Genomic DNA, 22,500 nt, shown 5'->3' with positions numbered 1-22,500 from the left:
GACAATCAACTGTGGAACGTTTTGAATAGGACTGTTATTATTGAGACATTGACCATAACCCACCGCTGTCTGTCTGTCTTTTAAACCGGAGAGTGAGAACCGACAAGGACGTGCCGCTATACGGGAACGTGTAACCCGGGCATCAGTGCAGCTCACCGGACCGGTAAACACGTCTCTAATAACCACCGTGGATCTATATTTTCCATTTGGAATCTTCACAGCTCTTCTCTCAGAAACATTCTCCTCGAAGGATCCGGTGACTCACCGCGAAGGGGAAGGCAAGCCTCTGCATTCTAATCAGCCGCACCGGGAGAACGGAAAGGAGAACGGAACGAGCTCATTGACATTACAGTCATACTTTTTGTGGAGCACTTCTACTTCGGTAGCTGAACCCGCACCACTCGTAGCGCTGCTAGTCTGCGTCGGTCGGAGCTGGTTGCTGGCTTCATTCTCACCACCCGGAGAAGGAATAGCAGGGTGACAGACCAAGCGAGGGGATTGGGTTTTAACATAAACCAAAACCAGGGATTATTGGCTATTTTGTATTTAACCTGATACCTTTCGGTAAGTGGATGTGTTTTACCCCTACTCTGGTCTACTGTCGTAGCGCAGGTGTTTCCTATAGGGTTGATATTCTCACCAGGCAGGCTATAAGGCGTTTCAAACGGATAACGGGAGTTTTTACCAAACCTCTCCTGTCTCTCGGTGTTGATGCAACAGCTTCTGAGACGCCAAGAGCCTCGCCAGCCCAGAAGAGCTGGAACGGAATAAATAGGAGGCTTGATTCTAGTCTTGTTTTGTGTCTCGCTAGTTATGATTTCCCTTTGGATCGTTTTAAATAGGCGGATTATGCTAATTTGGTAATGCGTGTAAGAGGCTCATTTTAACGCGTTCCTATTCATAAGGGTTACTCAAATCGGGCGGCTATATAGCTATTGATTTAGATATGGCTATACATTCGTCTGTTTCTTTAGTTATAAACTGCCGAATGTGTCACAGGGAAAAAATGACATATTTATTCATACTTATGACCGTTGTCATCTACATCCTAATAACCAATTTGAATATCCTACTGAAGCGCATGTGTCAGATTTCCTATAACACACGGATAGTTTATAGATTACATATCCATACGATCCAAAGGACAACAACACAAAGCAGTATTGTGTATCATTAGCACTGCGCCTCCCCGACGCTTCTCAAGGTTACCTAATTGACAGGCTATCCCCATCCATTGTGGATGGATGATTTACGCATTAGTTGTGCGTTTCATGTTGAAGGACTCAGTCACTGCATATTCACCCATAGCTAAGGATGTAATTATCAAGTCGAGACGGTTCATTATGTCTAGTATATTGATATATAAATACAGTTTATTAACACATAATACTATTCACCCCCCTTTTGTGTTTCAGGTAAGAGAGCGACAGAGAGAGCAACGGGAACGCATAACGGCTATTCTATCCGGTTGGAGACAGACCGGGTTACGATTATTCCTGAGATGAGCCCTAGGCGTTCAACTGAATTTAAATTAGGTGTCCACGAGCACCATCGTTTTCTATAAGGGAAAGGAGAGCGAGAGAGAGAGAGAGAGAAAAAGGGAAATTTAAATCGGTGCTCTAGAATGACTTCTACATTCCACGATGAACGGAACTGTGTGTTTGATCCTGAATGGTAGAAATCACCCATTTTGTGTTGGAGAAATCAACAGGTCGGAGTCGGAGGCGTAAAAAAAAAATCGCTCGAAATTAAAAAACCTCTCACCGAAGGATGTATCTTTCCATTTTATTTTTCCTTCTCCTTTGGGCTCAAGCCCTGGCTTTGAAAAACTTGAATTATTCCGTTAACGAAGAACAAGGACCGGGGACGGTTATAGGCAACATCGCTAAAGATGCTAAACTCGGTCTCGGGCAAGGAGGACAAGGGAAAAAATCAAACTTCAGAGTTCTGGAGAATTCAGCACCGCATCTCATCGATGTGGACCCTGAGAGCGGGCTGCTCTATACCAAGCAGCGCATCGACAGGGAAACACTGTGTCGGCGGAACCCCAAATGTCAGCTCTCCATGGAGGTGTTTGCTAACGACAAAGAGATCTGCATGATTAAGGTAGATATAGTCGACATCAACGACAACTCGCCCACGTTCCCTTCCGATCAGATTGATATTGACATTTCTGAGAACGCTGCCCCGGGCACCCGCTTCCCGCTTACTAGCGCTCATGACCCGGACGCTGGGGAGAACGGGCTAAAAACCTACCAGATCACACGAGACGACTACAATCTGTTTTCTCTGGATGTAAAATCCCGCGGGGACGGAACTAAATTTCCCGAGTTAGTTATTCAACGGCCGTTAGACCGGGAGGAACGTAACCATCACACCCTCATCCTAACCGCTACGGACGGCGGGGAGTATCCCAGATCAGGAACCATGCAGATTAATGTGAAAGTTATTGACTCTAACGATAACAGCCCTGTGTTTGAACAGCCCTCTTATGTTGTAGAAATCCCAGAAAACTCCCCACCTGGGAAAGTATTGATAGATTTAAACGCCACAGACCCAGACGAGGGTTCCAATGGTCAGGTGGTGTATTCATTCAGCGGCTACGCCCCGGATAGAATCAGAGAACTCTTCTCTATAGATTCTAGAACGGGAGTCATAAAAATACAAGGAGAGATTGACTACGAGGAGAACCCTATTATAGAAATAGATGTTCAGGCTAAGGATTTAGGCCCTAACCCCATCCCAGGCCACTGTAAAGTAACTGTGAATGTGATCGACAGGAATGACAACTGGCCCTCCATAGGGTTTGTGTCTGTGAGGCAGGGGGCCATTAGCGAGGCAGCCCCACCAGGCACGGTCATCGCCCTGGTCAGAGTCACGGATAAAGACTCTGGGAGGAACGGGAAGCTCCAGTGTAGAGTCCTGGGGAACGTTCCGTTTAAACTAGAGGAGAACTACGACAACTTCTACACCGTGGTGACGGACAGGCCTCTGGACAGAGAACAGCAGGACGAGTACAACGTCACCATCGTCGCCAAGGACAACGGCGCGCCGCCCCTTAACTCCACCAAGTCGTTCACGGTGAAGATTCTCGACGAGAACGATAACGTTCCGCGTTTCACCAAAGCTGTGTATCTGCTCCAGGTGCCAGAGAACAACATCCCCGGGGAGTATCTGGGTTCCGTCCTCGCTCTAGACCCGGACCTGGGCCAGAACGGAACCGTGTTCTACTCCATCCTCAACTCCAACGTGAGCGGAGGAGACGTCAACACCTTCGTGAACGTGAACGCGGCCAACGGGGCAATCTACGCCGTGAGGTCATTCAACTACGAACAAATCAAATTCTTTGATTTTAAGGTCTTGGCGAAGGATGCTGGGTCTCCTCACCTGGAGAGCAACACCACGGTCAGGGTCAGCGTCTTAGACGTTAACGACAATATCCCCGTCATCGTTCTCCCGCTGCTCCTGAACGACACGGCGGAGATCCACGTGCCACGGAACGTCGGCGTAGGTTACGTCGTCACCACGGTGAGGGCGGTCGACAACGATTACGGCGAGAGCGGGCGGTTGACCTACGAGATCTCCGACGGTAACGAGGAGCATCTGTTCGAGATGGACCCGGTGACGGGCGAGGTACGGACCGCCCACCCCTTCTGGGAGGACGTCAGCCCCACGGTGGAGCTGATCATCAGGGTGATGGACCACGGGAAGCCCACCCTCACCACCGCCGCACGCCTCATCGTCAAGGCCTACAGCGGACCGCTGCCGGGCGGCGAGCCCCACATCAACGAAGAGCATCACAACTGGGACACCTCGCTGCCTCTCATCGTCACCTTATCCATCATCTCTATGATGCTGCTGGCTGCCATGGTAACCATCGCCGTGAAGTGCAAACGGGAGAACAAGGAGATCAGGACGTACAACTGCCGCATCGCGGAGTACTCTCACCCGCAGCTGGGCAAAGGCAAGAAGAAGAAGATCAACAAGAACGACATCATGCTAGTTCAGAGCGAGGTGGAGGAACGGGACGCCATGAACGTCATGAACGTGGTGAGCTCCCCGTCGCTCGCCACCTCCCCCATGTATTTCGATTACCAGACGCGGCTGCCGCTGAGCTCGCCCAGGTCGGAGGTCATGTACCTCAAGCCCACGGCCAACAACCTGTCGGTGCCCCAGGGACAGGGCCACGGCGTCGGCTGTCACACGTCCTTCACTGGCCCGGTGACTAACACCACAGATACCCCCAGTAGCAGGATGTCCATTATACAGGTAGGAACCAGAAACCATTCAACCAGGTTTTTATTGATTTATGTGAACCTTTGTTTATTTAGGTGACCGGGGAAGTCACGTTAAGATTCAAATTCCCTTCTTGTTGGAATGGAAATTTGTGTTTGGCTTTACATGTGTCCGACACAGCAAACAGACAGAAAGCATTCGATATATAAATGACAGCATTGTGATTATCCACCATATTCCTTCCTCCTACCCCTCATCCATCTCCTCTGCTTAAGATCTTTTCCCTCTCTACTTAATGGACTGGTGTACTGGAGTGTAGGTATAGTGTAACACGAGTGAGAGAGAGATGGAGATATGGAAAGAGAGAGAGAGAGATAGAGATGGAAATATGGAAAGGGAGAGGGAGAGGGAGGGAGAGAGGGAGAGTTGTAGATATGGAAAGAGAGAGAGAGAGGGACAGAGTGAGAGAGAAAGAGAGAGAGAGAGAGTTGGAGATATGGAAAGAGAGGGAGAGAGAGTTGGAGATATGGAAAGAGAGAGAGAGAGGGACAGAGTGAGAGAGAAAGAGAGAGAGAGTTGGAGATATGGAAAGAGAGGGAGAGAGAGTTGGAGATATGGAAAGAGACTGAGAGAGAGAGAGAGTTGGATATATGGAAAGAGAGGGAAAGAGAGAGAGTTGGAGATATGGAAAGAGAGGGAGAGAGAGAGAGTTGGAGAGTTGGAGATATGGAAAGAGAGAGAGGGACAGAGTGAGAGAGAAAGAGAGAGAGAGAGAGGTGGGGTGCATGGCGACAGGTAGGTCATGCTGCACATCGTAGAGAGAGAGAGAGAGAGAGGGAGGGGGACAGTGTGAGAGAGAGAGAGAGAGAGAGACAGAGAGAGAGACAGAGAGAGAGAGGGAGAGAGAGAGAGAGAGAGAGAGAGAGAGGGACAGAGAGAGAGAGAGGAGCCGGTGACATCATGACACATCGATTCCGTGTAATATTTAGGAAGATGTATCATGTGTTGAAATCCAGACCTCTTCAACCAGACGTCACCCCACGGCCGTTTTATAACAGAATTACACTTTAATACATCTCTCTGTGACGGTGGAGAAATCCAATCAGTTACATTTTGTTGTTTTGTTGTTGTTTTGACAATATCGCAATGTTATTTCTTTGCATTGGTTGGCTGTGTCTTGTACCAAAAACTCCAGTATTTTTCCTTCATAGCTTGTTCTCCATCTTCTTTTTTTAACGAGGGAGACCATTTGTTTCCTCGTCCTCTCTCTTGTCCCTCGGCAGCAGACATAATGCTGAGCGATATGTTTGGAACATCAAATCGCAGTTTCCAAATCTGAATACATGTAGAATAGTGAGAATCGCAATACGTATGGCATCGACACACGTATGGCATCGACACACAATATGTATGGCATCGACACACAATATGTATGGCATCGACACAGTACGTATGGCATCGACACAGTACGTATGGCATCGACACACAGTACAATACATATGGCATCGACACACAGTACAATACATATGGCATCGACACACGTATGGCATCGACACACAATATGTATGGCATCGACACACAATATGTATGGCATCGACACAGTACGTATGGCATCGACACAATATGTATGGCATCGACACAGTACGTATGGCATCGACACAGTACGTATGGCATCGACACAGTACGTATGGCATCGACACACAGTACAATACGTATGGCATCGACACACAGTACAATACGTATGGCATCGACACACAGTACAATACGTATGGCATCGACACACAGTACAATACGCATGGCATCGACACACAGTACAATACGTATGGCATGGACACACAGTACAATACGTATGGCATCGACACACAGTATAATACGTATGGCATCGACACACAGTACAATACGTATGGCATCGACACACAGTACAATACGTATGGCATCGACACACAATACAATACGTATGGCATCGACACACAGTACAGTACGTATGGCATCGACACACAATACAATACGTATGGCATCGACACACAATACAATACGTATGGCATCGACACACAATACAATACGTATGGCATCGACACACAATACAATACGTATGGCATCGACACACAATACAATACGTATGGCATCGACACACAATACAGTACGTATGGCATCGACACACAGTACAATACGTATGGCATCGACACACAATACAATACGTATGGCATCGACACACAATACAGTACGTATGGCATCGACACACAGTACAATACGTATGGCATCGACACACAATACAATACGTATGGCATCGACACACAGTACGTATGGCATCGACACACAATACAATACGTATGGCATCGACACACAATACAATACGTATGGCATCGACACACAGTACAATACGCATGGCATCGACACACAGTACAATACGTATGGCATCGACACACAGTACAATACGTATGGCATCGACACACAATACAATACGTATGGCATCGACACACAGTACAATACGTATGGCATCGACACACAATACAATATGTATGGCATCGACACACAGGTATGGTGTTGACATTGTTTTGTGAGGTCCCTGGTAATTCCCAGCCCTAACATCTCTGTGGGAGGAAAGACAAACGGCTAGTATGTGATGGAAGTTATTATTGAGAGGGAATGTTTTAAACATGACAACATACCAGATGTTCTCAACAACATACTGGTTATGAACCTGTTGACTGAGGGCCTACTCTATAGATACTCTATGGATACTCTATAAATACTCTATAGATACTCTATAGATACTCTATAGATACTCTATAGATACTTTATAGATGCTCTATATATACTCTATAGATACTCTATAGATACTCTATAGATACTCTATAGATACTTTATAGATACTCTATAGATACTCTATAGATACTTTATATATATACTCTATAGATACTCTATAGATACTTTATAGATACTCTATAGATACTCTATAGATACTTTATAGATACTCTATAGATACTTTATAGATACTCTATAGATACTCTATAGATACTTTATATATATACTCTATAGATACTCTATAGATACTTTATATATACTCTATAGATACTTTATAGATACTCTATAGATACTCTATAGATACTTTATAGATACTCTATAGATACTTTATATATATACTCTATAGATACTCTATAGATACTTTATAGATACTCTATAGATACTCTATAGATACTCTATAGATATTTCATGTATTTTTTTTATATCACAAATCATGCTCCGATATTTATGGTTAAAATGTCCTGGTGGAAAAATAATGTTCTCTCAAACAGCCTGTGTTTACCTGTAATGAAAGGGCTCCACATTTTATTTTACTAGGAAATGTCAATGAATCAGTTAAAAACAAATCATTATTTACAAGGACGGCCTGGGACTTAACTGGTCTGGGAACAGTGGGTTTAACTGGCCTGGGAACAGTGGGTTTAACTGGTCTGGGAACAGTGGGTTTAACTGGTCTGGGAACAGTGGGTTTAACTGGTCTGGGAACAGTGGGGTTAACTAGCCTGGGAACAGTGGGTTAACTGGTCTAGGAACAGTGGGGTTAACTGGTCTGGGAACAGTGGGTTTAACTGGTCTGGGAACAGTGGGTTTAACTGGTCTGGGAACAGTGGGGTTAACTGGTCTGGGAACAGTGGGTTTAACTGCCTTGTTCAGGGGCAGAACGACAGATTTTTACCTTGTCAGCTCGGGGATTTGATCTAGCAAACTTCCGGTTACTGGCCCAACGCTCTAACCACTAGGCTACCTGCCTCCTCTACACTCTAACCATAATTGATATATTATTGGGTTCTATCTGATAGATTATTGGGTTCTCTGATAGATTATTGGGTTCTAATAGATCTATTATTGGGTTATAATTAATAGACTATTGGGTTCTAATTTACATATTATTGGGTTCTATCTGATAGATTATTGGGTTCTAACAGATATATTTTTGGGTTCTAACTGGTATATTATTGGGTTCTATCTGATATATTATTGGGTTCTATCTGATATATTATTGGGTTCTATCTGATATATTATTGGGTTCTATCTGATATATTATCGGGTTCTATCTGATATATTATTGGGTTCTATCTGAAATATTATTGGGTTCTAACTGATAGATTATTGGGTTCTAATGTACATATTATTGGGTTCTATCGGAAATATTATTAGGTTCTAACTAATATATTATTGAGTTCTATCTGAAATATTATTGGGTTCTAACTGATAGATTATTGGGTTCTAATGTACATATTATTGGGTTCTAACTGATAGATTATCGGGTTCTATCTGATATTATATTGGGTTTGAATTGATATATTATTGGGTTCTAACTGATATTATTGGGTTCTAACTGATAGATTATTGGGTTCTAACTGATATATTACTGGGTTCTATCTGATATATTATTGGGTTCTAACTGATAGATTATTGGGTTCTAATGTACATATTATTGGGTTCTAACTGATAGATTATTGGGTTCTAATGTACATATTATTGGGTTCTATCGGAAATATTATTAGGTTCTAACTAATATATTATTGAGTTCTATCTGAAATATTATTGGGTTCTAACTGATAGATTATTGGGTTCTAATGTACATATTATTGGGTTCTAACTGATAGATTATCGGGTTCTATCTGATATTATATTGGTTTTGAATTGATATATTATTGGGTTCTAACTGATATTATTGGGTTCTAACTGATAGATAATTGGGTTTTAACAGGTAGATTATTGGGTTCTATCTGATATATTTTTGGGGTCTATCTGATATATTATTGGGTTCTATCTGATATATTATTGGGTTCTATCTGATATATTATTGGGTTCTATCTGATATATTATTAGGTTCTATCTGATATATCATTGGGTTCTAACTGATATATTATCGGGTTCTATCTGATATATTATTGGGTTCTAACTGATATATTATTGGGTTCTAACAGCTATATTATTGGGTTCTATCTGATATATCATTGGGTTGTAACTGTATAAACCCACTGTATGTCAACTAACCCCTCCCTGAGAAGACTTGGAAGTCCATCAGCTTAGTCTTTATCCATGTGTAATCTGCAGGGTCTCATAGTTCTACCTGTTGTACTACTACAGTGTCTTAATCAGGACTTTAACCTCGTCTGACATGTCTTTAAACAGGCTTAGTGCCACAGACAGAGAGAGACACACTGGAGGGATGAGGCAGTTGTCAGGGGGGGGGGGGGGGGGGGGCTAAGCCAAATCACCCCCTCAGTCCTCACAAAGAGGGTTTAACTGGGAACAGAGAAGAGCAGAGATTTCCAGAAAAGTACACAGCAGTAGTATCTGTAGCATGTGGCTAGCTGGGGGCTCACAGCAGTAGTAGCTGTAGTCTGTAGCATGTGGCTAGCTGGGGGCTCACAGCAGTAGTATATGTAGTCTGTAGCATGTGGCTAGCTGGGGGCTCACAGCAGTAGTATCTGTAGCATGTGGCTAGCTGGGGGCTCACAGCAGTAGTATCTGTAGCATGTGGCTACCTGGGGGCTCACAGCAGTAGTATCTGTAGTCTGTAGCATGTGGCTAGCTGGGGGCTCACAGCAGTAGTATCTGTAGTCTGTAGCATGTGGCTGGCTGGGGGCTCACAGCAGTAGTATCTGTAGTCTGTAGCATGTGGCTAGCTGGGGGCTCACAGCAGTAGTATCTGTAGTGTGTAGCATGTGGCTAGCTGGGGGCTCACAGCAGTAGTATCTGTAGTCTGTAGCATGTGGCTGGCTGGGGGCTCACAGCAGTAGTATCTGTAGTCTGTAGCATGTGGCTAGCTGGGGGCTCACAGCAGTAGTATCTGTAGTCTGTAGCATGTGGCTAGCTGTGGGCTCACAGCAGTAGTATCTGTAGTCTGTAGCATGTGGCTAGCTGGGGGCTCACAGCAGTAGTATCTGTAGTGTGTAGCATGTGGCTAGCTGGGGGCTCACAGCAGTAGTATCTGTAGTCTGTAGCATGTGGCTGGCTGGGGGCTCACAGCAGTAGTATCTGTAGTCTGTAGCATGTGGCTAGCTGTGGGCTCACAGCAGTAGTATCTGTAGTCTGTAGCATGTGGCTAGCTGGGGGCTCACAGCAGTAGTATCTGTAGTCTGTAGCATGTGGCTGGCGGGGGGCTCACAGCAGTAGTATCTGTAGTCTGTAGCATGTGGCTAGCTGGGGGCTCACAGCAGTAGTGTATGTAGTCTGTAGCATGTGGCTAGCTGGGGGCTCACAGCAGTAGTATCTGTAGTCTGTAGCATGTGGCTAGCTGGGGGCTCACAGCAGTAGTGTATGTAGTCTGTAGCATGTGGCTAGCTGGGGGCTCACAGCAGTAGTGTATGTAGTCTGTAGCATGTGGCTAGCTGGGGGCTCACAGCAGTAGTATCTGTAGTCTGTAGCATGTGGCTAGCTGGGGGCTCACAGCAGTAGTATCTGTAGCATGTGGCTAGCTGGGGGCTCACAGCAGTAGTATCTGTAGTCTGTAGCATGTGGCTAGCTGTGGGCTCACAGCAGTAGTATCTGTAGCATGTGGCTAGCTGGGGGCTCACAGCAGTAGTATCTGTAGTCTGTAGCATGTGGCTAGCTGGGGGCTCAGGTCATTTTCAGTTCGGTGTCAATGACTCAGGTCATTGCTGGAGTTTCTAGTTGTATGTACAGACCAACTTTCATTTCTGTTCTGGTGGACTGACTGAGGTAGGATCATTCTGATGGTCGTCGAGGTGTTCCCATGCAGAGCCACCGCTGCCTGTTGTTAGCCCCTCTCAGGATATCCGACATGGCCTCTATTGTGAGGCAGCTGCAGGTCAAAGGTGACTCAGAAACCGTTGGTGCTTTCTAAAGGGGGAGGGGTTTCTAAAGGGGGAGGGGTTTCTGCTGCCTCTAAGACTCTAGTGTAAAGGTGGCTCAGAAACCATTGGTGCTTTCTAAAGGGGGAGGGGTTTCTAACGGGGGAGGGGTTTCTGCTGCCTCTAAGACTCTAGTGTAAAGGTGGCTCAGAAACCATTGGTGCTTTCTAAAGGGGGAGGGGTTTCTACTTCCTCTAAGACTCTAGTGTAAAGGTGGCTCAGAAACCATTGGTGCTTTCTAAAGGGGGAGGGGTTTCTGCTGCCTCTAAGGCTCTAGTGTAAAGGTGACTCAAAAACCATTGGTGCTTTCTAAAGGGGGAGGAGTTTCTAAAGGGGGAGGGGTTTCTGCTTCCTCTAAGGCTCTAGTGTAAAGGTGAGGTATTATATCAGACTGCAGGTCAAATGCTCTTCTCTCTCCTCCTCCTCCTCCTCCTCCACCTCCTCCTCCTCCTCCTGTACCAGACCCACTAGTTGACCCTGTACCAGACCCACTAGTTGACCCTGTACCAGACCCGCTAGTTGACCCTGTACCAGACCCACTAGTTGACCCTGTACCAGACCCACTAGTTGACCCTGTACCAGACCCACTAGTTGACCCTGTACCAGACCCTCTAGTTGACCCTGTACCAGACCCACTAGTTGACCCTGTACCAGACCCACTAGTTGACCCTGTACCAGACCCTCTAGTTGACCCTGTACCAGACCCACTAGTTGACCCTGTACCAGACCCTCTAGTTGACCCTGTACCAGACCCACTAGTTGACCCTGTACCAGACCCGCTAGTTGACCCTGTACCAGACCCACTAGTTGACCCTGTACCAGACCCACTAGTTGACCCTGTACCAGACCCGCTAGTTGACCCTGTACCAGACCCACTAGTTGACCCTGTACCAGACCCACTAGTTGACCCTGTACCAGACCCACTAGTTGACCCTGTACCAGACCCGCTAGTTGACCCTGTACCAGACCCGCTAGTTGACCCTGTACCAGACCCGCTAGTTGACCCTGTACCAGACCCACTAGTTGACCCTGTACCAGACCCACTAGTTGACCCTGTACCAGACCCACTAGTTGACCCTGTACCAGACCCACTAGTTGACCCTGTACCAGACCCACTAGTTGACCCTGTACCAGACCCACTAGTTGTTGTGTCCCTTCCTTACATTAGTCATACATGCCATTGTATTGAATTATTTATGAGAGAGAGAGAGAGAGAGAGAGAGAGAGAGAGAGAGAGAGAGAGAGAGAGAGAGAGAGAGAGAGAGAGAGAGAGAGAGAGAGAGAGAGAGAGAGAGAGAGAGAGAGAGAGAGAGAGAGAGAGAGAGAGAGAGAGAGAGAGAGAGAGAGAGAATCAGCTTTCATCTGAGGACGTAAAGCTAGTTTTTATTTTTCCTCTCTCTCTCAAATAATTTTAAGGACTTTATTGGCATGGGAAACATGTGTTAACATTGCCAAAGCAAGTGAGGTAGATAATAAACAAAAGTGAAATTAACAACAAAAATTAACAGTAAACATTACACATACAGAAGTTTCAAAACAATACAACATTTAAAATGTCATATTATATATATATATACAGTGTTTTAACAATGTACAAATGGTTAAAGTACAAAAGGAAAATAAATAAGCATAAATATAGGTTGTATTTACAATGGTGTGTGCTCTTCACTGGTTGCCCTTTTCTTGAGGCAACAGGTCACAATCTTGCTGCTGTGATGGCACACTGTGGAATTTCACCCAGTAGATATGGGAGTTTATTGGGTTGGTTTTCAAATTCTCTCTCTCTCTCTCTCTCTCTCTCTCTCTCTCTCTCTCTCTCTCTCTCTCTCTCTCTCTCTCTCTCTCTCTCTGTGTCTCTGTGTGTCTCTGTGTGTGTGTGGACAGTAACCTGAAGCTAGGCAGAGCAGAGTGGTGTGGTAGAAACATCAGGAAACAAAGACAGAATCCCTCCTCTATTGATCCAGAGGCACTCTGCCTGTCTGTCACTACAGCCTGGTGGGGAGGGAGGAGGAGTTAGGGAATAAAATACACAAAGAAATAAGGGAGTAATATCCTGTCCATCGCACGTCTGCACAAGGACATCTTAAGTTGTTCTCTCCCTCTCTTCCTCCTCTCTCCTTTTCTCCCTTCCCTCCTCCTTCCATGCCTCTTTCTCTCTGTCCCTCCTTGACCGAGCGTGCTGCCCCTACAGCTTTACAGGATACAAGACCCAGTCAGTACTAACTCAATCCTCCACAGTACTACAGCTCTACAGGATACAAGACTCAGTCAGTACTAACTCAACCCTCCACAGTACTACAAAACCCAGTCAGTACTAACTCAAACCTCCACAGTACTACAAGACCCAGTCAGTACTAACTCAACCCTCCACAGTACTGCAAGACCCAGTCAGTACTAACTCAACCCTCCACAGTACTACAAGACCCAGTCAGTACTAACTCAACCCTCCACAGTACTACAAGACCCAGTCAGTACTAACTCAACCCTCCACAGTACTACAGCTCTACAGGATGCCAGACCCAGTCAGTACTAACTCAACCCTCCACAGCACTACAGCTCTACAGGATACCAGACCCAGTCAGTACTAACTCAACCCTCCACAGTACTACAGCTCTACAGGATACAAGACCCAGTCACTACTAACTCAACCCTCCACAGTACTACAAGACCCAGTCAGTACTAACTCAACCCTCCACAGTACTACAGCGCTACAGGATACCAGACCCAGTCAGTACTAACTCAACCCTCCACAGTACTACAAGACCCAGTCAGTACTAACTCAACCCTCCACAGTACTACAAGACCAAGTCAGTACTAACTCAACCCTCCACAGTACTACAGCTCTACAGGATACCAGACCCAGTCAGTACTAACTCAACCCTCCACAGTACTACAAGACCCAGTCAGTACTACCTCAACCCTCCACAGTACTACAAGACCCAGTCAGTACTAACTCAACCCTCCACAGTACTACAGCTCTACAGGATACAAGACCCAGTCAGTACTAACTCAACCCTCCACAGTACTACAGCTCTACGGGATACAAGACCCAGTCAGTACTAACTCAACCCTCCACAGTACTACAGCTCTACAGGATACAAGACCCAGTCAGTACTAACTCAACCCTCCACAGTACTACAAGACCCAGTCAGTACTAACCCAACCCTCCACAGTACTACAGCTCTACAGGATACCAGACCCAGTCAGTACTACCTCAACCCTCCACAGTACTACAGCTCTACAGGATACCAGACCCAGTCAGTACTAACTCAACCCTCCACAGTACTACAGCTCTACAGGATACCAGACCCAGTCAGTACTACCTCAACCCTCCACAGTACTACAGCTCTACAGGATACCAGACCCCGTCAGTACTACCTCAACCCTCCACAGTACTACAGCTCTACAGGATACCAGACCCCGTCAGTCGAGTGCAATAAAAAGCCCCAAAAGCCCCTAATTTCATTAGTGTGGGACAGGAGAAATCCCTATGCTTGAATGTGGATGATGGAGCAGGGTAATGATGACTAATTCATCTTAAGGCATTGCAGGGTATTACTTAGTGTGTAATCAAGGTTAAAGCCAATCCGGTATGGTGTTCCTTCCTCAAAGCCTAGAGACAGGATTTGGTAATTCATTCAAAGTACAGCATTGAGGTAGTTGAGCCTTGGCTGTGTCTCTGCAAGCGATGTGAGGATTTTTTTACCCAGGTTGCACTGGGGCCTAATGGAGGTAGCGTGTGGCCAGGATATCGGCTCACGGTTGGCCGGAGGAGGAGGAAGAGGAAGAGGAGGAGGAGGAGGAAGAGGAAGAAGAGGTGGAGGAGGAAGCAGCGAAAGGCTTAGAGCACTAACTGGATTATTTAATGATTGCATCCTAAATGGTACCCTATTCCCTACATAGTGCACTACTTTAGACCATTGCCCTATTCCCTACATAGTGCACTACTTTAGGTCAGAGCCCTATTCCCTACATAGTGCACTACTTTAGACCAGAGCCATATTCCCTACATAGTGCACTACTTTAGACCAGAGCACTATTCCCTACATAGTGCACTACTTTAGACCAGAGCCCTATTCCCTACATAGTGCACTACTTTAGACCAGAGCCCTATTCCCTACATGCTGTCTATCTTGCTGAGAAGCTGCTGTGCAGGAATAAACAGCCAACCCCAATACAGTGGCAGGGTTGACGTGGTTATAGACTCAGACTGGGCTGATGGCTGTAATGGCTATAAAATTAGCCTGTAGGTGGCGACAGTCTGCCACAACGTGGAGCAGCACCTCACTAGAGGGGAGAGAAGAGGCTCCGTCATCAAGATGTCAAGTAAGACCACACTGTTCAACTGACAGTGAAACAACAGGAGTTTCCGTTTGATTATAAACCATGTGACTAATGATGAGGGCCATCCAGATGGTTGTGGTGTGAATCAGGTCCATTCTGATCAGACAGGGAAAGAGGGAGATTCCAGGCGTGTGATTTAAGCCCTCAGCAGACTGGCTGTCCTGGGGCCATCTCTCTCTGTCTCTCTCTGTCTCTCTCTGTCTCTCTCTCTCTCTCTCTCTCTGTCTCTCTCTGTCTCTCTCTGTCTCTCTCTGTCTCTCTCTCTCTCTCTCTCTCTGTCTCTCTCTGTCTCTCTCTGTCTCTCTCTCTCTGTCTCTCTCTGTCTCTCTCTGTCTCTCTCTGTCTCTATCTCTCTCTCTGTGTCTCTCTCTCTCTCTCTCTCTCTCTCTCTCTCTCTCTGTCTCTCTCTCTCTCTCTCTCTCTGTCTCTCTCTGTCTCTCTCTGTCTCTCTCTGTCTCTCTCTCTCTGTGTCTCTCTGTGTCTCTCTCTCTCTCTCTCTCTCTCTCTCTCTCTCTATCTTTCTCCCTCTCTCTGTCTCTCTCCCTCAATCTCTCTCTCCCTTAATCTCTCTCTCCCTTAATCTCTCTCGCTCTCTCTCTCCCTCCATCTCTCTCTCTCTCTCCGTCCATCCCTCTCTCTCTCTCTCTCCCTCCATCTCTCTCTCTCCCTCTCTCCCTTTTCCCTCCACCTCTCTCTCTCTCTCTCTCTCTCTCTCTCTCCCTCCATCTCTCTCTCTCCCCCTCTCTCAAGCTTCTTTTTTATTGCTGCTCTGTATGTGATGATGGTGCTCAGTATTCATTATTCAGTATTCAGTGTTGTATTGAACAGACTGAACAGACTGAACAGAACATACTGAACAGAACAGACTGAACACACTGAACAGAACACACTGAACAGACTGAACAGAACAGACTGAACACACTGAACAGAACAGACTGAACAGACTGAACAGAACAGACTGAACAGAACAGACTGAACACACTGAACACACTGAACAGAACAGACTGAACAGACTGAACAGAACAGACTGAACACACTGAACAGAACAGACTGAACACACTGAACAGAACAGACTGAACACACTGAACAGAACAGACTGAACACACTGAACAGACTGAACAGAACAGACTGAACACACTGAACAGAACAGACTGAACACACTGAACAGAACAGACTGAACACACTGAACACACTGAACAGAACAGACTGAACACACTGAACAGAACAGACTGAACCCACTGAACAGAACAGACTGCACAGAACAGACTGAACACACTGAACACACTGAACAGAACCGACTGAACACACTGAACAGAACAGAATGAACAGACTGAACAGACTGAAAAGAACAGACTGAACACACTGAACAGAACAGACTTAACACACTGAACACACTGAACAGAACAGACTGAACACACTGAACAGAACAGTCTGAACAGACTCCACAGAACAGACTGAACACACTGAACAGAACAGACTGAACACACTGAACACACTGAACAGACTGAACACAGTGAGCTGAACAGACTGAACAGAACAGACTGAATTCTCTGGGCTGTGTCCTCCCGACTAAACCATCTGTCTACAGAACAGACTGAATTCTCTGGGTTGTGTCCTTATCCATCCTGCTACAGTACTGTGTCCTCCCTACTAAACCCTCTGTCTACAGAACAGACTGAATTCTCTGGGTTGTGTCCTCCCTACTAAACCCTCTGTCTACTGAACAGACTGAATTCTCTGGGTTGTGTCCTACCTACTAAACCCTCTGTCTACAGAACAGACTGAATTATCTGGGTTGTGTCCTCCCGACTAAACCTTCTGTCTACAGAACAGACTGAATTCTCTGGGCTGTGTCCTCCCTACTAAACCCTCTGTCTACAGAACAGACTTAATTCTCTGGGCTGTGTCCTCCCGACTAAAACATCTGTCTACAGAACAGACTGAATTCTCTGGGCTGTGTCCTCATCCATCCTGCTACAGTACTGTGTCCTCCCGACTAAACCCTCTGTCTACTGAACATACTGATTTCTCTGGGCTGTGTCCTCCCTACTAAACCCTCTGTCTACTGAACAGACGGAATTCTCTGGGTTGTGTCCTACCTACTAAACCCTCTGTCTACAGAACAGACTGAATTCTCTGGGCTGTGTCCTCCCTACTAAACCCTCTGTCTACAGAACAGACTGAATTCTCTGGGCTGTGTCCTCCCGACTAAAACATCTGTCTACAGAACAGACTGAATTCTCTGGGCTGTGTCCTCATCCATCCTGCTACAGTACTTTGTCCTCCCGACTAAACCCTCTGTCTACTGAACATACTGAATTCTCTGGGCTGTGTCCTACCTACTAAACCCTCTGTCTACAGAACAGACTGAATTCTCTGGGCTGTGTTCTCCCGACTAAACCCTCTGTCTGCAGGAAAAGATTTAGCGAAAGGATGTTCAGCTGTAGCATTGCTGCCATTTATTGAAGACAGAGGAAGTGTGTGTAGTGTAATGTGTGTGTGTAGTGTAATGTGTGTGTGGTGTAATGTGTGTGTGTAGTGTAATGTGTGTGTAGTGTAATGTGTGTGTAGTGTAATGTGTGTGTGTGTAGTGTATGTGTGTGTAGTGTTATGTGTGTGTGTGTGTGTGTAGTGTAATGTGTAATGTGTAGTGTAATATGTGTGTGTGTGTGTAATGTGTGTGTGTGTGTAGTGTGTAGTGTAATGTGTGTGTGTGTGTGTAGTGTAATGTGTGTGTAGTGTAATGTGTGTGTGTGTGTGTGTGTAGTGTAATGTGTGTGTGTAGTGTAATGTGTGTGTGTGTGTAGTGTAATGTGTGTGTGTGTGTGTGTGTGTGTGTAGTGTATGTGTGTGTTTGTAGTGTATGTGTGTGTAGTGTAATGTGTGTGTGTGTGTGTGTAGTGTATGTGTGTGTGTAGTGTTTTGTGTGTAGTGTAATGTGTGTGTGTGTGTGTAGTGTATGTGTGTGTAGTGTAATGTGTGTGTGTGTGTGTGTAATGTAATATGTGTATGTGGTGTAATGTGTGTGTGTGTGTGTGTGTGTGTAGTGTAATGTGTGTGTGTGTGTAGTGTAATGAGTGTAGTGTGTGTGTGTGTGTGTGTAATTTGTGTGTAGTGTAATGTAATGTGTCTGTAGTGTAGTGTAATGTGTGTGTGTGTGTGTATAGTGTAACGTGTGTGTAGCGTAATGTGTGTGTGTGTGTTTGTGTGTATAGTGTAGTGTATTGTGGTGTAGTGTAGTGTGTATAGTGTAGTGTATTGTGGTGTAGTGTAGTGTGTGGTGTAGTGTGTATAGTGTAGTGTATTGTGGTGTAGTCGTGGAGTTTAGTTTTATTTTCTCTCCACTCTGTCAGTACATTAACAACAGCCCTTATTACCCTATCCTGGATACTACATGTTCGTATTTCACACACACACACACACACACACACACACACACACACACACACACACACACACACACACACACACACACACACCTACACACACACCTACTCACACACACACACACACACACACACACACACACTACACACCTACACACACACACACACACACACACACACACACTACACACTACACACTACACACACACACACACACACACACACACACACACCTACACACACACCTACTCACACACACACACACACACACACACACACACACACACTACACACTACACACTACACACACACACACACACACACACACACACACACACACACACACACACCTACACACACACACACACACACACACACACCTACACACACACACATACACACACACACACACCTACACACACACACACATTGTGACTAGTACATTATTAATGTGAGAGTTTCTTCTGTTTTTCTGCTCATGCGATCGATGCCTCTCAGCTGGAAGACCAAGTGGTAGACTGGCTCCCTATTCCCTATGGGGCCCTTGGTCAAACGTAGTGCACTACACAGGGAATAGGGAGCCAAAAGTTTATTCAGCCAGACCTCTTGGGAGGGGGGGAGTGACAGAACAGAACACGGTGACAGAACAGAACATGGTGACAGAACAGAACAGAACATGGTGACAGAACATGGTGACAGAACAGAACATGGTGACAGAACAGGACATGGTGACAGAACAGAACATGATGACAGAACATGGTGACAGAACAGGACATGGTGACAGAACAGAACATGGTGACAGAACAGAACATGGTGACAGAACAGAACATGGTGACAGAACAGAACATGATGTCAGAACATGGTGACAGAACAGAACATGGTGACAGAACAGAACACGGTGACAGAAGAGAACACGGTGACAGAACAGAACATGGTGACAGAAGAATGTACATTGTAAGACCAGAGAATGTTTTGTCAGTCCTACACGGGTGTTCCAGTGGAGGTGGAGGTGTGTGTGTGTGTGTGTGTGTGTGTGTGTGTGTGTGTGTGTGTGTGTGTGTGTGTGTGTGTGTGTGTGTGCAGCACCTCTCTGAGAACCCACCGACACGCCAGCTAGATTTACTCTCATTAATAAGTCATAGAGATGAACCAATCAGAGGCAAGAGGAAGATGTCACCATAAACATCTACCATCCACGGCTACTTGTTTGTGTGCATGGGGGATGAACGGAGGAGGAGTGGGGAGAGAGGGGGGAGAGGAGAGGAGGGAGGAGAGAGGGAAGGGGAGGGAAGAGAGAGAGGAGAATGGGGAGGAGAGAGGTGGGAGGAGAGCGCGAAGGAGAGAGAGAAGGGGAGGAGAGAGGAGGGAGGAGAGAGAAGGAGAAAGGAGAGAGGAAGAGAGATAGAGAGGAGAAAAGGGGGAGAGGAGAGAGGAGGTACAGCCTACCTTATTAAATCAGATGAATATCAGCATTCAGAATTCTATTCAGATAAACTGTATTTCATATTGATGTTTCCGCTTTCTTCAACCCATCCTCCATCCTTCCTCTCATCCTCCTTTCTCTTCCTCCCTCCATCTCTCCTCTCATCCCCTTCTCTTCATCCCTCCATCTCTCCTCTCATCCCCCTTTCTCTTCATCCCTCCATCTCTCCTCCCCCCTTTCTCTTCATCCCTCCATCTCTCCTCTCATCCCCCTTTCTCTTCATCCCTCCATCTCTCCTCTCATCCCCCTTTCTCTTCATCCTCCATCTCTCCCTTTCTCTTCCCTCTTTCTCTTCATCCCTCCATCTCTCCTCTCAGCCCCTCCCTTTCTCTTCATCCCTCCATCTCTCCCCTTTCTCTTCCTCTTTCTCTTCATCTCTCCTTCTCTCCCTACTTGTGGGTAAATATCATTATATAAACTGCTTTTCATATTTATATTTAATATTTTTTCTACCCTTCTCTCTCCATCTCTCCATCTCTCCACCCCCCTCCCTCTCTCCATCTCTCCACCCTCTCTCCCTCTCCTCATCTCTCCAACCCTCTCCCTCTCTCCCTCTCTCCACCCCCTCTCCCTCTCCCTCTCTCCATCTCTCCACCCCCTCTCCCTCTCTCCATCTCTCCACCCACCTCTCCCTCCTCTCTCTCTCTCCATCTCTCCACCCCCCCCTCTCTCCATCTCTCCACCCCCTCCCTCTCTCCATCTCTCCATCTCTCCACCCCTCTCCCTCTCTCCATCTCTCCACCCTCTCTCCTCTCCCATCTCTCCACCCCTCTCCCTCTCTCCATCTCTCCATATCTCCACCCCCTCTCCCTCTCTCCATCTCTCCACCCCCTCTCCCTCTCTCCATCTCTCCATCTCTCCACCCCCTCTCCCTCTCTCCATCTCTCCACCCTCTCTCCCCCTCTCCATCTCTCCACCCCCTCTCCATCTCTCCATCTCTCCACCCCCTCTCTCTCTCTCCATCTCTCCACCCCCTCTCCCTCTCTCCATCTCTCCACCCTCTCTCCCCTCTCCATCTCTCCACCCCCTCTCCCTCTCTCCATCTCTCCACCCACTCTCCCTCTCTCTCTCTCTCCATCTCTCCACCCTCTCTCCATCTCTCCATCTCTCCACCCCCTCTCCCTCTCTCCATCTCTCCATCTCTCCTCTCTCCCCTCTCCCTCTCTCCACCCTCTCTTCCATCTCTCCCATCTCTCCACCCCCTCTCCCTCTCTCCATCTCTCCACCCTTTCTCAATCTCTCCATCTCTCCACCCCCTCTCCCTCTCTCCATCTCTCCATCTCTCCACCCCTCTCCCTCTCTCCATCTCTCCATCTCTCCACCCCCTCTCCCTCTCTCCATCTCTCTCCACCCCCTCTCCCTCTCTCCATCTCTCCACCCCCTCTCCCTCTCTCCATCTCTCCACCCCCCTCTCCCCTCTCTCATCTCTCCATCTCTCCACCCCCTCTCCTCTCTCCATCTCTCCATCTCTCCACCCCTCTCCCTCTCTCCATCTCTCCACCCCCTCTCCCTCTCTCCATCTCTCCATCTCTCCACGCCCTCTCCCTCTCTCCATCTCTCCATCTCTCCACCCCCTCTCCCTCTCTCTCCATCTCTCCACCCCCTCTCCCTCTCTCCCTCTCTCCCTCTCCTCATCTCTCCACCCCCTCTCCCTCTCTCCATATCTCCACCCCCTCTCCCTCTCTCCCTCTCTCCATCTCTCCACCCCTCTCCCTCTCTCCATCTCTCCACCCCTCTCCCTCTCTCCCTCTCTCCATCTCTCCACCCCATCTCCCTCTCTCCCTCTCTCCATCTCTCCACCCCTCTCCCTCTCTACCCCTCTCTGTCCCTCTATCAGTCTTTCCCCCTCTCCCTCTTTCCTCTCTATCTCTCCCTTCTACTCCCTCCTTCCTCTCTATCTCTCAATTCTTCTCCCTCCTTCCTCTCTCTCTCCCTTCTCCTCCTCTCTCTCTCTCTCCTTTCTCCTCCTCTCTCTCTCTCCCCTTCTTCTTTCTCCTTCTCTCTCTCCCTTCTCCTCCTCTCTCTCTCCTTGTTCTCCTTCCTCTCTCTCCATCTCTCCACCCCCTCTCCCTCTCTCCATCTCTCCACCCCCTCTCCCTCTCTCCCTCTCTCCATCTCTCCACCCCCTCTCCCTCTCTCCATCTCTCCATCTCTCCACCCCCTCTCCCTCTCTCCATCTCTCCACCCCCTCTCCCTCTCT

At 47.0% G+C, this 22,500-nt stretch overlaps 1 protein-coding gene across 4 annotated transcripts in view; it reads left to right on the top strand.

Moving 5' to 3' along the window:
• Positions 1-22,500, top strand: part of pcdh17 (protocadherin 17) — a 163,504-nt gene that overhangs the window by 185 nt on the left and 140,819 nt on the right. For 2 of the 4 annotated variants that reach the window (XM_090206739.1, XM_090206738.1), the window contains exons 1-2: positions 1-564; positions 1,416-4,050. The exon at positions 1-564 is cut by the window's left edge and continues 185 nt beyond it. In XM_090206739.1, the coding sequence (XP_090062865.1) occupies positions 1,771-4,050 (2,280 nt within the window). In that variant the 5' untranslated portion in view covers positions 1-564; positions 1,416-1,770. Of the gene's footprint in view, positions 565-1,415; positions 4,270-22,500 lie in introns of all 4 variants that reach the window. The other 2 variants (XM_090206737.1, XM_090206736.1) reach the window with 1 other exon arrangement.

This window comes from Oncorhynchus mykiss, chromosome 18, assembly GCF_057628025.1.
Source record: "Oncorhynchus mykiss isolate SJ-2025 chromosome 18, ASM5762802v1, whole genome shotgun sequence".
NCBI classification, from domain to species: Eukaryota; Metazoa; Chordata; class Actinopteri; order Salmoniformes; family Salmonidae; genus Oncorhynchus; species Oncorhynchus mykiss.
The sequence above is the reverse complement of the archived record's forward strand: the minus strand, read 5'-3'. Positions and strand labels throughout refer to the sequence as shown.